This window comes from Zonotrichia albicollis, chromosome 4, assembly GCF_047830755.1.
Source record: "Zonotrichia albicollis isolate bZonAlb1 chromosome 4, bZonAlb1.hap1, whole genome shotgun sequence".
Taxonomy (NCBI): domain Eukaryota; kingdom Metazoa; phylum Chordata; class Aves; order Passeriformes; family Passerellidae; genus Zonotrichia; species Zonotrichia albicollis.
The window spans coordinates 54,678,467-54,691,306 of NC_133822.1; the positions used below are offsets into that span (position 1 = coordinate 54,678,467).

A 12,840-nucleotide genomic window follows, 5' to 3' on the forward strand; every position below is an offset into this window, starting at 1 on the left:
TTTTTCCTGTCATAATTTGTGTTCTGTTTCAATAGCTACATTTGTCTGGAATTTATCTGGAAGAGGCTACAGTTGAGGTGAAACAAACTCTTAACCCTCACAGCTTTTTGCATTGCTTTTAAATATTTTTCTTCATTATCTGAGACTGACGTGATGTTTTGAATCCTATTCATGTGGTAATTCAAAGAATTTCTATAATTAATTTCATGACCACAAAAAGAAATTCAAATATCTACTTTATTACAAGGAATTACAGTGGGATACCCAAATATTATCACATATTATCAAATATTTGATAATATGTGGGTGGTTATATTATTTATATATTATATATTATCAAATATATAATATATATGTTATATATATAATATGTATTTTATTATAATATATATTAACAAATATATAGCAAAAATTTCACAACTCAATTATAAAGCCTCAAAATAGAATAAAAGAAAATTTATAAATCAATTTTAAAATTGTATATTTCTACACCAACTCTTTCGACTAGGAATTCCTCACTCATATACCAGTTTTGCAATTTTTATTTAGACCAGATTTACCCTTTTTTTCAACCATATCTTTTTCTGCCACAGACAGTCATAGAAGACATGTTTTTCAATGCTCTATAAAAGGTTTGTTTACAGTAAATTGATTTTACTGTTTTCCTACCAGAATAAAATGATCCTAATGTTTCCTTTCTTCCAGAAAGCTCTGGCAGACTTTCCCCAGTCTGGGTAGGGTTTATCCTGAAGCATCATATCTGTGACCTACAGGGAAAGAAGAAACAGTAGACAGTTACACTAAGGCAGTACTAGCAAGGACTTTAGGAACATTTTCATTTATGTGTGGCACAGCTGCATCAGTTCTGATAATGATAACAGACAGTGGACTAATAGTTATTTGTTATTTGCAATCGAGATAATGAATATTGGCCTACATATTGTGCCTCTAGAAGTGCGTGCAACTCCTTGAGAAACAATGAAACCTGTAGAGATCCAAAGATAAGGAGATAAGAGGAACCAATCTGAAAGTTACAGCAACCTGCAGGAGGTGAGTTACATTCCCCTGTGGCTGTGGAGCTTTCTGGCCCAATCTGGGAGAGGAGAAGCACTTCCCTGAGAGCAGCATCAGCAGAATTTCCACTCCTGAGCCCAGAACGGCAGCTAGGGAGTAGAAGCCTGTGCATTAAGCACTACATAACATTTATAATGTCCTCTCAGTTCCTACTACCAGTATAAAAAGCACACTTGGGACTGGCAACAGAAAAAAAAGCCCTTAAAACTTGCAAAAATTTTTAAAAGTATGAAATATTTATTCTCATTTTCATAATTCCTGTCTAAAGAGACCATCTGTTTCTCTGTCCAGATACTCATATGTATGCAGTACTTCTGGGAGGTACATGGAAGTATTAAAAATTACTTTCAGCTCACTGAGGGAGGTGAATACCCCTCAGGCACCTGCTTCTTTGGGAAGCTGTGTTTTCATATCCATTTACTTCAAATGAACTGTACCAAAAAGCACCAGAAGTTACATCACAATAAACTCATAAATTCTGTTGTGCAAAAGATGCAGAGTGGCAAGCCTATCCATTTGTAAAGATTTAAGAAATAATTGATCAGATAAAGGAAATGGGGGTGACCACCTGCTTCAAAATACAGATAAGTAAACCAAATTCCATATCACTGTTATCAGTAGAGAGTGGGAAATTACTATGTGTTGTGATCAAAATGAAAATAAATCTTAAGATTCCAGAAGGAAATAATTTCGAACTAAGGACAAAATTTCACAGCTGCTTTAAAATCCAATTTGTCATACAGAGTGTAAGCTACCACTTTCAATCAATGGCATTAAGAGTGTTTATCAAAGAGAACATGTAGCCAGTGAGTAAATTAAAAATAGATCCAAGTACTAAATTTTGGCTTCAAGTCCATTTGGGGTTAAAAGAACTGAGTGTATTAGCCTGGGCTGGGTCTAAAGGATAATGACTAAATTAAATAAATAGAAATGCACATTCTAGAATTGTATTATTCCATTAAACCTACCCTTAACAAAGAACAGATAATATCCTAAAATACCATCTTTAATAACTGTTTAATGTGCATCTATCTTTTCTCTGATCAGCAAGCTACAATATTTTTAATATGATCCTGATTATCTAAATAAATATTTCAATAAATATTTAATGTTGAACAAGACTTCTGTAAAGATTTAATTCAATTCACTTAGTAACACTTTTTTTTCCTCTTAGGAAGAGTCTACCTAGTAATGAATATTTGCAAAGAAGAGCAGCTATTTCAAGAGGCTTTATACAAGTTTCAAAATAGTTTCTCCAGATGCTTTCTGGAAAATTATTATATTTGGGAGAAGGATGCAATTTGCAGCTCTATGACCAATTACCAAAGGAGCATGTTTCATAAGAATGACATTCGAGATGGAGATATTTTCTGAGGAAAATGGCAAGATGAGGCAGGAAATGTTCTTTCTGCTACCAAATAGCTGGTTTTCATCTCCCAACTTTGGCATTTTTTAAAAGTCATATCACCAGATCAATGTCAGGTCAGTTGCAGCTAAATTGGCTAAAGCAGAGACAGTCATTAAAGGGATGCATTCCATAAAGAGAAATCCAATTACCTTTTGCATTAGAGAAATCAAATTCATTTTCTGATTTGGTCAAGGACAGTCACTGTAGAAAACAGCTCACAGGAGAAAAGCACTCAACACTGTCATACAGCAGAGAAGTTTTAAATATATATTAAATACCCATTGTTTTTAGAAAAAGAAAAAATATGAATTTTAATTTAATTTGCAGAGCGTCATGTAAAGAAATGTGGGTTTTTTTCTTTCTCTATTTGTATTTCACAATGTTATTCCTGGACAGCATATATTTATTTCTGCTTTGCTGGACTATGTTTGAAAACATTGCTGATACATGGGAATAGAAAAAAATTGGACACTTTAGTAAATGTCTGCCTGCATCTCACATCATCAAAATAAAATGGGGAAAGCCACTTACAATGTAATAAAGTAATGTATTTTTTTCTTGAACTAGGACATGCAATACCCTGTAATCAATAATTACACTGCTTCAGTTCAAAAAGGAATGATCCCAACATACAGGCAATGTATACATTTTCGTTTCATTTAGTGTCTCATGAGAGAGAAACAGTTACACTATATTAAATTTCAATAGCAAAACTATATCACACATACTGTCTGATTTTATAAGTTACACAAATGCCACAAAAAGCTCAATTTACACTAATAATTATTATGTTTTATATATATTATGACATCTTAATTTTTATTTTGTCCTATAAAATATGACTTTATCAACTATTGATATTACTCACATTATATTAATTATGAGGCTAACTCCTAATGGTTTAAAAAAGATATATTGCTGTCAGTAATTGCAAAATGTTATGACTCCCATTTTTCGTTACAGAAATATAAAATTGTTCATTTTGATATGCTCCTTTTGATGTTTGATACAATCATTGAACCACAGAAAGGCTTGGGTTGGAAGGGACCTTACAGATCCTCTATTTCCAACCCCTCCCTGCCTTTGGCAGGGACACCTTACACTAGACCAGGTCGTTCAGAGCCCCATCCAACCTGGCCTATGATAGATACTATTTTACAATATATAATACAATCATTTGTAATATTATATCATACCACACAAAAGAAACAATCTGGGATTCAAAGTCATTCAGAGCAAGTAACTTACTCAGACAACAAGTGCAGAAAGCAAAATCATAAAAAACTTTGAAAAAAAAAAACCCGACAATAGAGTAAGGCACCTAAGATATCTGAGACGTACCAAGTGGTGCAGAAAGACTCCTTAAGGATCATTTATTCCTTCCTTGCAGTTACTCTTTGAGCCTATTGCTCAGGATACACTGCACATAATTTACATCTCTCCACACACACTCAAGTCAAGTGACGCTGTGTTGTATCTCACAGGGTCCTTCCCTTCCCAGCAGAGACAAACTCTGCACTGGGAGTGTCAGCTAAGGCAAAGTATCCCTTCTAAGTTAACAGCAAGTGAAATTTCTTTGAAATTAAAAAAAATTAAATTAAAAAAAAAAAAAAGAAAATGGACACATACTTTGGTCATGCCTACAAAGTATCATCGAAATACTCCGCTACCAGGAACTATGCTATCATCATCTTTAGAGCACTAAAAGATAACCCACAGAAAACTCATGTGGCACAGGCTGCTTGCCAAACTGCTTTCATCTAACAAACTGCATTTTAGAAATGCAGAAATATAAAACTACATCAGTTGGTTTGATAGTAGCACTTCTTCATATAACCAGATGCAGAAACTGTTTCTTACTAGAGAAATGGGCTCTGGGCTTTAGGACACAGTATATTCTATCCTGCAATATTCATGAAATGGAGACAAGCCCTTAACAGAGAATTTTCATTGCTTTATTCATACTTGGATAAAGCATCAAAACAGGGTAAGAGCAGCACTCCAGAATTCAACAGTAGGTAGAAGAATCTAAGATCCACAAGAAAAGCCTGAAAACACAAACCAAATTATGAAATATGAAATATTTTTGTATTCTTTTGATGTCGCAGTGAGTAGCAAAAAGTCTAATGGACAGCAGGACTCCAACAAAAAAATCAGTAAAGAAGCTGTTTGTTTGTGTGCAACTACTGAGCCAGAAAAACATGACATCACAGTGTTATTGTTGGAAAACTGAGTACCCTGGATAACTGCATTTGCCAAAACATACCTATCTCTACTACTGTCAAATACATGATTCAAGCATTAAAAGTTTTCATTTTTTTCAATTTTTATAATCTTATAAATTTAAATATCTTGTTTTAAATCATAAACTGCTTTGTAAGTAGTACTATATTAAGTAACCTCTATATAAGTAGCCCTTGACACTCAGCCTTTAAACAGTGCATAATGTGCCCATCTCCACTCACCCCAAACTCAAACCAAGAAACATTATTTTCAGTCCCACAACTGGGGCATTTCATTGATAACAGTAAATATCATAAATTCCAAAATCTTTTAGAAATTATAAGGATGCCATAGTGACAGGACAGGCCAGATGGCAGTTCCCCATGGCAAGATTATGAACATTGCATTCCTCATCAAAAGAATCCATCAATAGTTTTGCAAAGACTGAACACTGTCTATATGTTTCTGAAAAGTATGTGAGTTTTATTTCTAGAAAAAACAGGGGCTAAATCAGGTTAAAGTAATTATGTTTTCTGAAGTCAGAGTGTGAAGTCAATGAGAGCTAATGCACACCGCTGAGGGGATACACTTCCCTTGCCTTGCTGTTATGTGCTTTTAGGTAAGAGCTAAATATAGGTGTCCCACTAACTGCACATCAATTCTTTATCATATCTCAGTCTTCAAGTACTGTACTTCACCACAGTGATCATATACAAAACATTTAGTACTCAGTCATTAAAAGTTTCCATCCATCACTTTTCTCTTCTTTGAAATATGTAAAAATTGTGGAGCTGTTCGCTTGATGTACAAAAGTAACCTATAGGGAAAATGTTTTTACACTTTTTTCATCTGGATTTCTGGGAGAAAATTATCTTCTGTGAATCGAGTCTGATACTCCTCTGATGGCATGACAGGATGGGTCAGCAAGGGGAGGTTAGCTGATGTTGTCTGTGTCGACTCCAGCAAGGTTTTTGACTCTATTTCCCATAATAACATCATGGATAAGCTCAGAAATTGTGAGTCAGATGAATGGACAGTGAGGTGGATCAAGAACTGGAGGAATGGCAGAACTCAGAGGGTTGTGGTCAGCCAAGTAGGATCCAGTCAGTGGTGTTCCCCAGGGATCAATACTGGGACCAGCCTTAACTTTTCTATCAGCAATGTGGACAAAGGGATAGAATGGCACTGGAAGCCTGATAACATAAATCCCAACATGGTTTCCTACATTTTTTAGTGTTTCTCACCAAAGTGTCATTAAAACCTCATCAAGTTTGCAGAGAATGTAAAACTGTGGGGAGTGGTTGATATACTTGAAAGCTCTGCTGCCGTTCAGTGGGACCCTGGTAGGCTGGAGAGTTGGGCAGAAAGAAACCTAATGAGGCTCAGAGAAGGCAAATCAGGATCCTGCACCTGGGGAGGATAACCCCAAGTGCCAGCACAGGCTGGGGCTGACCTCCTGGAAGCAGCTCTGTGGAGCTGCTTGGGGAACCTGGAGGGTGTGAGCTATGAGCCAGCAGTGCCCTTGTGGCCAGGAGGGCCAATGGTACCCTGGGATGCATCGGGAAGAGTGTGGCCAGCAGGCTGAGGGAGGTGATCTTGCTCCTCCACTTGGCCCAAGAGAAGCCACATCTGGAGTGTTGTGTCAGCTTTGGGCTCCACAGTTCACAAGGGCAAAGAACTACTGGGGAGGGTCCAGGGGAGGCCACAGTGATGATGAGGGGTCTGGATCATCTCATCTTATGAGGAGATACTGTGGGAGCTAGGCCTGTTTGGTCTGGAGAAAACAAAGAGGGGATCTCAATACATATAAATATCTCAAAGGCAGGTGTCAAGAGGATGGTGCCGAAATTTTTTCAGTGGTACCCAGAGACAGGACAAGGAGCAATGGCCATAAACTGAGAAAAAATAAGTTCTACCTCAACATGAGGAGGAACTGCTTTACACAGAGGGTTGCAGAGAACTGGAACAGGCCCACAGAGGTTGTGGAGTCTCCCTCCTCTGGAGACATTCCAAACCCACTTGGACACATTCCTGTGTCACCTGCTCTAGGTGACTGTTTTGACAGGGGTTTGGACTAGATGGTCTTCAGAAGTCCCTTCCAACCCTTACAATTCTGTGATCATATCTCAACTGTTACACATGTTACACATGAAAATATGCAATGCTTCTTTTAATTCTGAAATAGTTTTGGCAGTTGAGCAGAAGTGTCAAGAACTTTGTTACACATTCTTCTGAAATAACTGTTAATTTATTTCAATCCCCTCTGCTGCATTTTGGAATAAACAAAATGTGTGTTTGAAAACAAATTGAACAAATATTTGTAATTAGGCTTACCGATCCATAAGGGGGACAATATTTTTCAAGCTAAATATTATTAGTCAGCTGTAAATACACTACTAGATTTTAAAGTTTGTCTGCTTCCTCTATTTTGTAACATTCCTAACTTAGTTGATTTCTACACTTTAAAAAATTGAATCTTCTTTTAGGTTTCTTCTCCTTCAATTTAATTGCAATGATTTTTTTTCATATTTGCATTTTCAAAGCAACAACAATCACAGAGATAAAATGGCCCCTTCAATATACTTTTTATTGTTTTCTCATTTTAGTCAGAGCCAGAACACTGTTCTTGTCTTACGAACACATACTGTTCTAATAAGTAAACCCTGAAAAATAACATTAAATTGCTGCCACAATTCAGTAACCAAGATGAGTGATAAAGAATATTATGGTTCACTTTTGTGGCTCTCACAATGCCCTCCAGTATAATTTTGTGCATTTGCATATTTCCCACCATGCTCTAAGTATTGCTCTTATGAGCTTTTATGCTCCCAAACCACAACATTGGACATGTGTACTGTTTTACACCCAAATATCCACCAAAACCAGTTAAAGAACTTCTTCTGCATAAACATGGAGGAGGCTTATGTTAATTAATGCTATCATTACTGATCCCTGCAAATTTATTTCTCCACCCACTGAGGAAGCAGCAAGCTTCTTTGTTTTTAGCTGGAATGTCTTGATTTGGTTCTGGTATTGTCATAATGGTTTCTATGCAATCCATGCTGGGATAACAACTCAACAAGATGGCAAGAACTAAAAATATATACACTTTAGGCTCAACTTTAGAAAAGTCACTACTGCCAGCATTTCCTTTCAATTTCCAAATTCATTTAGGACAGAATGCTCCACAAAGCCAACATCTAGACCACAATGAATTTCTGGTAAAAAACTTTAGATATCAAAAGGTGAGTTAGGGAGAAATCTGGTCTGCAATTATTTTAAGTCTATTCAATTTACTCTGGAAATTATTCTTTGGATTTCAATACCAGGAGAAATAATTTCTAAATAGATTGTGCTTTTCTTAAAAGCCAAAACTAAAATGAAAAAAAAAATTAAAAAAATTCTTTTACCTGCAAATTCCTTGGCAGTTCATACATATAAGTAATTGTTTAGGATCAATTTTACAACTGAAGCAGAGCTTCTGCAGAAAATCTCTAAGCTGTGCCATTTCATTTCCTAACATTTCCAGTCCCTACTGTGCGCATAAATCACTATATACGTGCAACAAAATGTCCTGGCTGCCATGTGGCAAGCACTTGCTGTTTATATAATCATTGACAGCACATTTCAGAAGACTTTTTTCCTTGCTTTACAGCTTCCTTATTAGTGTTACAAATGCAGAAGCAGAGGTCTGGGTAATGTCACATATTACAGACAAAGGGCAAGATATAAAGCCACATCATGATTTTCATTTAAAGTGTTCAGCTCAGTTCCATTTTAGATTGTCATGACAGGAAAGCTTGCTTTACTCATTTGGAGAGTAAAGCAAGAGAGAGAGAGCTTGGTGGTTCAGGTGAAAGGCCAGAGACAGAAGTCATGCCATGTTTGATGCAATGGCGCATGCATCTAAATCAATGTAGATTCTTTTTATAGTCACTGAAAAGAAAAAAATATTTCTGGGGTGAAATTCACTTCAAAATAGATTCTGTTATGAAGATGTACCTATTTTTCTTCACTCTAAATCTGAACCTGCTCAGATGATCACACTGCTGCCACTGGAAGTCTGTTAACATAAATCCCAATATGGTTTCCTACATTTTTAAGTGTTTCACACCCAAATGTCATTAACCCAATTAATGACATCTGTGATGGCTCATAGGTGATGAGGTTTTGTCACAGGAAAGGGCTGTATTCACACATGCTATGCCTAAAAAGTAGGCTTTTGTCCTCATTAGGCTGTTTCAGGAAAAGATACTTAGAGAATCCTTAGAGTTCCTTTGGCAAGTCCTGGAGAATTTTAGCAAAGGATTTTAGAGAATAGAGAAGTCATATCACAAAAGGGTAACACAACCTAGGGAGCAGAGCCAGACAATGCAAATATCAGAGACAGAGGTACTTTCCTACATTTCCACAGGATGTGTTTCTGTATTTTTGAGACTAAAACTGCAAAGATCTATAGGGAATGATGCCAAAGGTGCATAGGTTTTCTTCTGTGCAGTAGACTGTTGCTCAAAGCAGTCAAATCAGTGTGCCCATTTTTAGTCTTGGATCTAACAGTGCTTATATTTCAACCAATATCATAGGCATTATGCATTGACTTTAATTCTAAAGACACACCTAGGCAAAGTAGCAGCCTTCAAGTCTCCCCATATTCTGTAGCTGCAGATTCAGACTCTTCACAACTTATCCTTTCTTTAATCCTATGAATTACATTGTACAACTATCTACAAACCAAAGCACTGAAGAAAGAATTCAGCCAACCCTCATTAATATAGAGGTAGCCTATGGCAGAAGGTCCAAGATGAGTTCATGCTGAAATGGAATTTTTATGCAAAATTCAAATAGCAGTTTTTAAATTAGGTTTGGAACCATAACATTTTGGAATATTGGATGAATGCAAGCACTTCCTCATTTACCTCAGCATTTACAAGTTCCCAGCTTTGAGCTGTACAATCACATCCCATAATCACAGAGGTTTTGTTTTAGCATATATGAAACTATACACCAAATGGTGGCACTCAGTAATTCAGGTGTGGTTCATCCTCTGAGACTGTCTTAACCTAAGCAAAATTTTTGATGTCTGAATGTGCCTGTCACAGACAAGTTCAACTGCCTGGTCCCACACAGAACATAGAATTCAGAGCAGTCACTATCTGCAGCAATGAAAAACTGGGAACAAATTCTGGTTTGATTTGGCACAATACAACACAGATGCTGAGCTGTTCTGGATATACTGCCAGCCATTCTGGAATGACAAGGAGTAGATGTGTCTCTAAAGACAGTTCTTCTGGACTTTGCAAACAGGAAGCTTACCTGCTGTAGAGCAGAACATCAGCTTAGGCATGGAATAAATATCAGTACCCAAGACATGAAGGAGTCCCATTCCAGACAGGTTCACAAGACAAAGGTTTCTACTTATCAAATTTAATTTCAGGCCTGTCTTCCTTCAACATATCCATCTAACAATATTCTCAGTAACACCTGCACGTACCCATGTGCTCTAGCAGATGCAGACAGCTTTCTGCATGGGCCATTAGCTATTACTCTTGAGCAGTGCCATCATTTTTATTTGTATCATGATGCCCTCAGAGACTCATAGTTAGAGTTGTAAACTGTCAATGCAACGTCTGTGTAGTCTATGTTTTGAGTGCCAGAAGGTCAGCATTTGCTGTTCTGACAATTGTAGTTTTAAAATTCCTGCTCTTCAGAAATAAAGTGACAACACACATGTCACTTGGTGCCTTTCACAAGCCTTCTCCTTTCCCACAAGTATTTTAAAATTATATTTGGTGGGTTAAGGGATGAAAGAAAAACAACAAATGTATAAATAACACTTGTGCAACACTTGAGTACACAGTGTGATTCAGTGACATGTGAGGAAACAAAAAATGTAACCTTTGTGACAATACTTTGTGACAATAGCATATTTCCAATTAATTATTTGGGAGGTTGCCATTAACTTCCACTTAGGGACTAACAAGGAAATATCTTGTTATGAATGAGTGAATGAGAGAGACAATGGGTGTTTCTGACACTTGACTTTTGGGAACTGATTTCACTTTACACAGTTTGTTCTAGATCAACAGTTAAATAGGGTAAATATAAGATAGAAAAAGCATATATTTCAAAATTCTCTATTGCTGTCTACATAATGCAGAACCTAGTAAAGACTAATGAATGTGTTTGAATGAAGAATGTGATTTCAAGCTCTGATGTTTACTCTCTGCACCAAGGCACAGAAGCACAGGAGAAGCATCTGAACATGGGTATGCCCCTGGCGATGGGCAGGAGGCACACAGGCCACTCTGCTGAGACACTCGCCTGTCTCCTCTTGCCAGAACAAGGCACCTAATTAAATGAAAATCCATCTCCATGCTGCTGGCACCGTGCTGCTTTTCCAGTTGATTCAAGGCTGTGATGTACTGACAGCTCAGAGTGGTTTCAATCCATTTCATTTCTTGAGCAAGTAAAGGGGAACTTGAAACTTCCTTTACATGGCCTTTTCTGTTCTGCACTCAAGGCAAACACAGCTACTACATGACAATATTTTCAGTCTAAATAGAGAATGAGAGAAATTCTGCACAAAACAAGTTTCTCATGCAAACTCTTACTGGAAAACAAACTGAAAAAATTCATTAAGCACTTCCGAAAAACCTTACATTGGCTCTTTCCCATATTTTCTTTATCATACTGTAAAGGATTATACAACTAGAATAATATTTATGTGCAGCTGCTGGTCCTTTGACAGATTTTTGGGCAGCATCATTAATTGTTTTTAATTACATTTTTATACTGAAGCTACAATCACACTGAGAGCATAATCCACCAACAAGTTATAAATCCTTCTATTTGTCCCCATTTCCTGTACAATTCTGCACTTGAGGTGCAAGCATGGCCACAGTTTTGTTCAATCCTCTTTAAATGGTAAATAATTACTTTGGTCTAACTTCCAGACTAAAGAGTACTCATGGAAGGTATTCAGTGGAAGGTGATTAGCACCAGTTTCATTTCAACAACAGAAAATCTCCAGACTCTGTTGGAAAGACATTTGCTATTCTGAATAACAAATATTTTGTTTTGAAAAGTCAGTCAATTATTTTTCTTGGATTATGTTCTTTAAAAAAACCTAGGTAATTTTTTAACAATTCAGATTATAATTAAAATGTAAAAATACCCATCAAAAATTCACAAGAGGATGTAGCATCTTATTAGAAAGCTGATAAATAATGATTACTCTTAAACAGTATTGGCATTGTTCGAGGAATTCTCAGTGCTGAAAGAAGAACACAAAATGAATGTCCCTATTCCCTAAACAGGGAACTTTTGGGATTAGTTATTAAAAAAATTGAGATCATAACTAAAGTTGTCTCTATTAAAAATTCATAATATTGAAGGCCTTGAGGATTTCCATTGATATTACTATTCCCTTAAAATTGTGTGATTGGCTTAGCTCAGACATACCATATTAAGAAAGATATCACCATCAAGTTTCATTTTATTTTCATTCAGGTTTTAAGGTTCATGTTTTTGTAGACTCTCCACCAAATTTGATGGCTTCAAATAAAGCAGAGGATAAGACACTCTTATATCACACAAAACTCCACTTTGGCTTTCAGATAAAATTGCTGCTACTTCCGAGTCAAGAAAAAATATTACAAATTTTAACAGCTCCAAATATTGATATTTTTCTGTACAGTAAGCACCAAAGGGAAGCTGGTTATTAAACATTAATGGATACAACTGAAAATGTTTCACACTGATCCTTGTTTGGGAGGAATATTGAAGACACACAGGGGATAAGGGTTTGTGAAGAATTCCTAAGTACTTGTTGGGTTGCTAGAGAGGATTTCAGAAAAGGAGGCACAGGAAAAAGAGAGCTGAGAGAAATCACAGTATCTCTAGGGACAGAATTTTACACTCCCTTCTGGACTTGTGCTGAAATATGTTCCACAGCCAATTTGACAGTAAGTAGATAAGAGGTTCTGCAGACTGGGAAGTCAATGATTGCTGGAAATTATTGGTAGTAACACTGCATTCTCACATGCCCTTGGCTATAGAAAATAGCAGTCTTTAACCAAAATGCTTAGTTACTGAGCATAGGCAGAACTTTGTACCTTTGTTGGTTTTGTTCAATA

General features: G+C 36.5%; 1 protein-coding gene across 4 annotated transcripts in view; it reads right to left on the reverse strand.

Moving 5' to 3' along the window:
• TMEM117 (transmembrane protein 117) overlaps window positions 1–12,840 on the reverse strand; it is a 187,887-nt gene that overhangs the window by 74,146 nt on the left and 100,901 nt on the right. For all 4 annotated transcript variants that reach the window (XM_074539828.1, XM_074539826.1, XM_074539827.1 and 1 more), the window contains one exon: window positions 670–767. In XM_074539828.1, coding sequence (XP_074395929.1) covers window positions 670–767 — 98 coding nt within the window. The remainder of the gene's footprint in view (window positions 1–669; window positions 768–12,840) is intronic.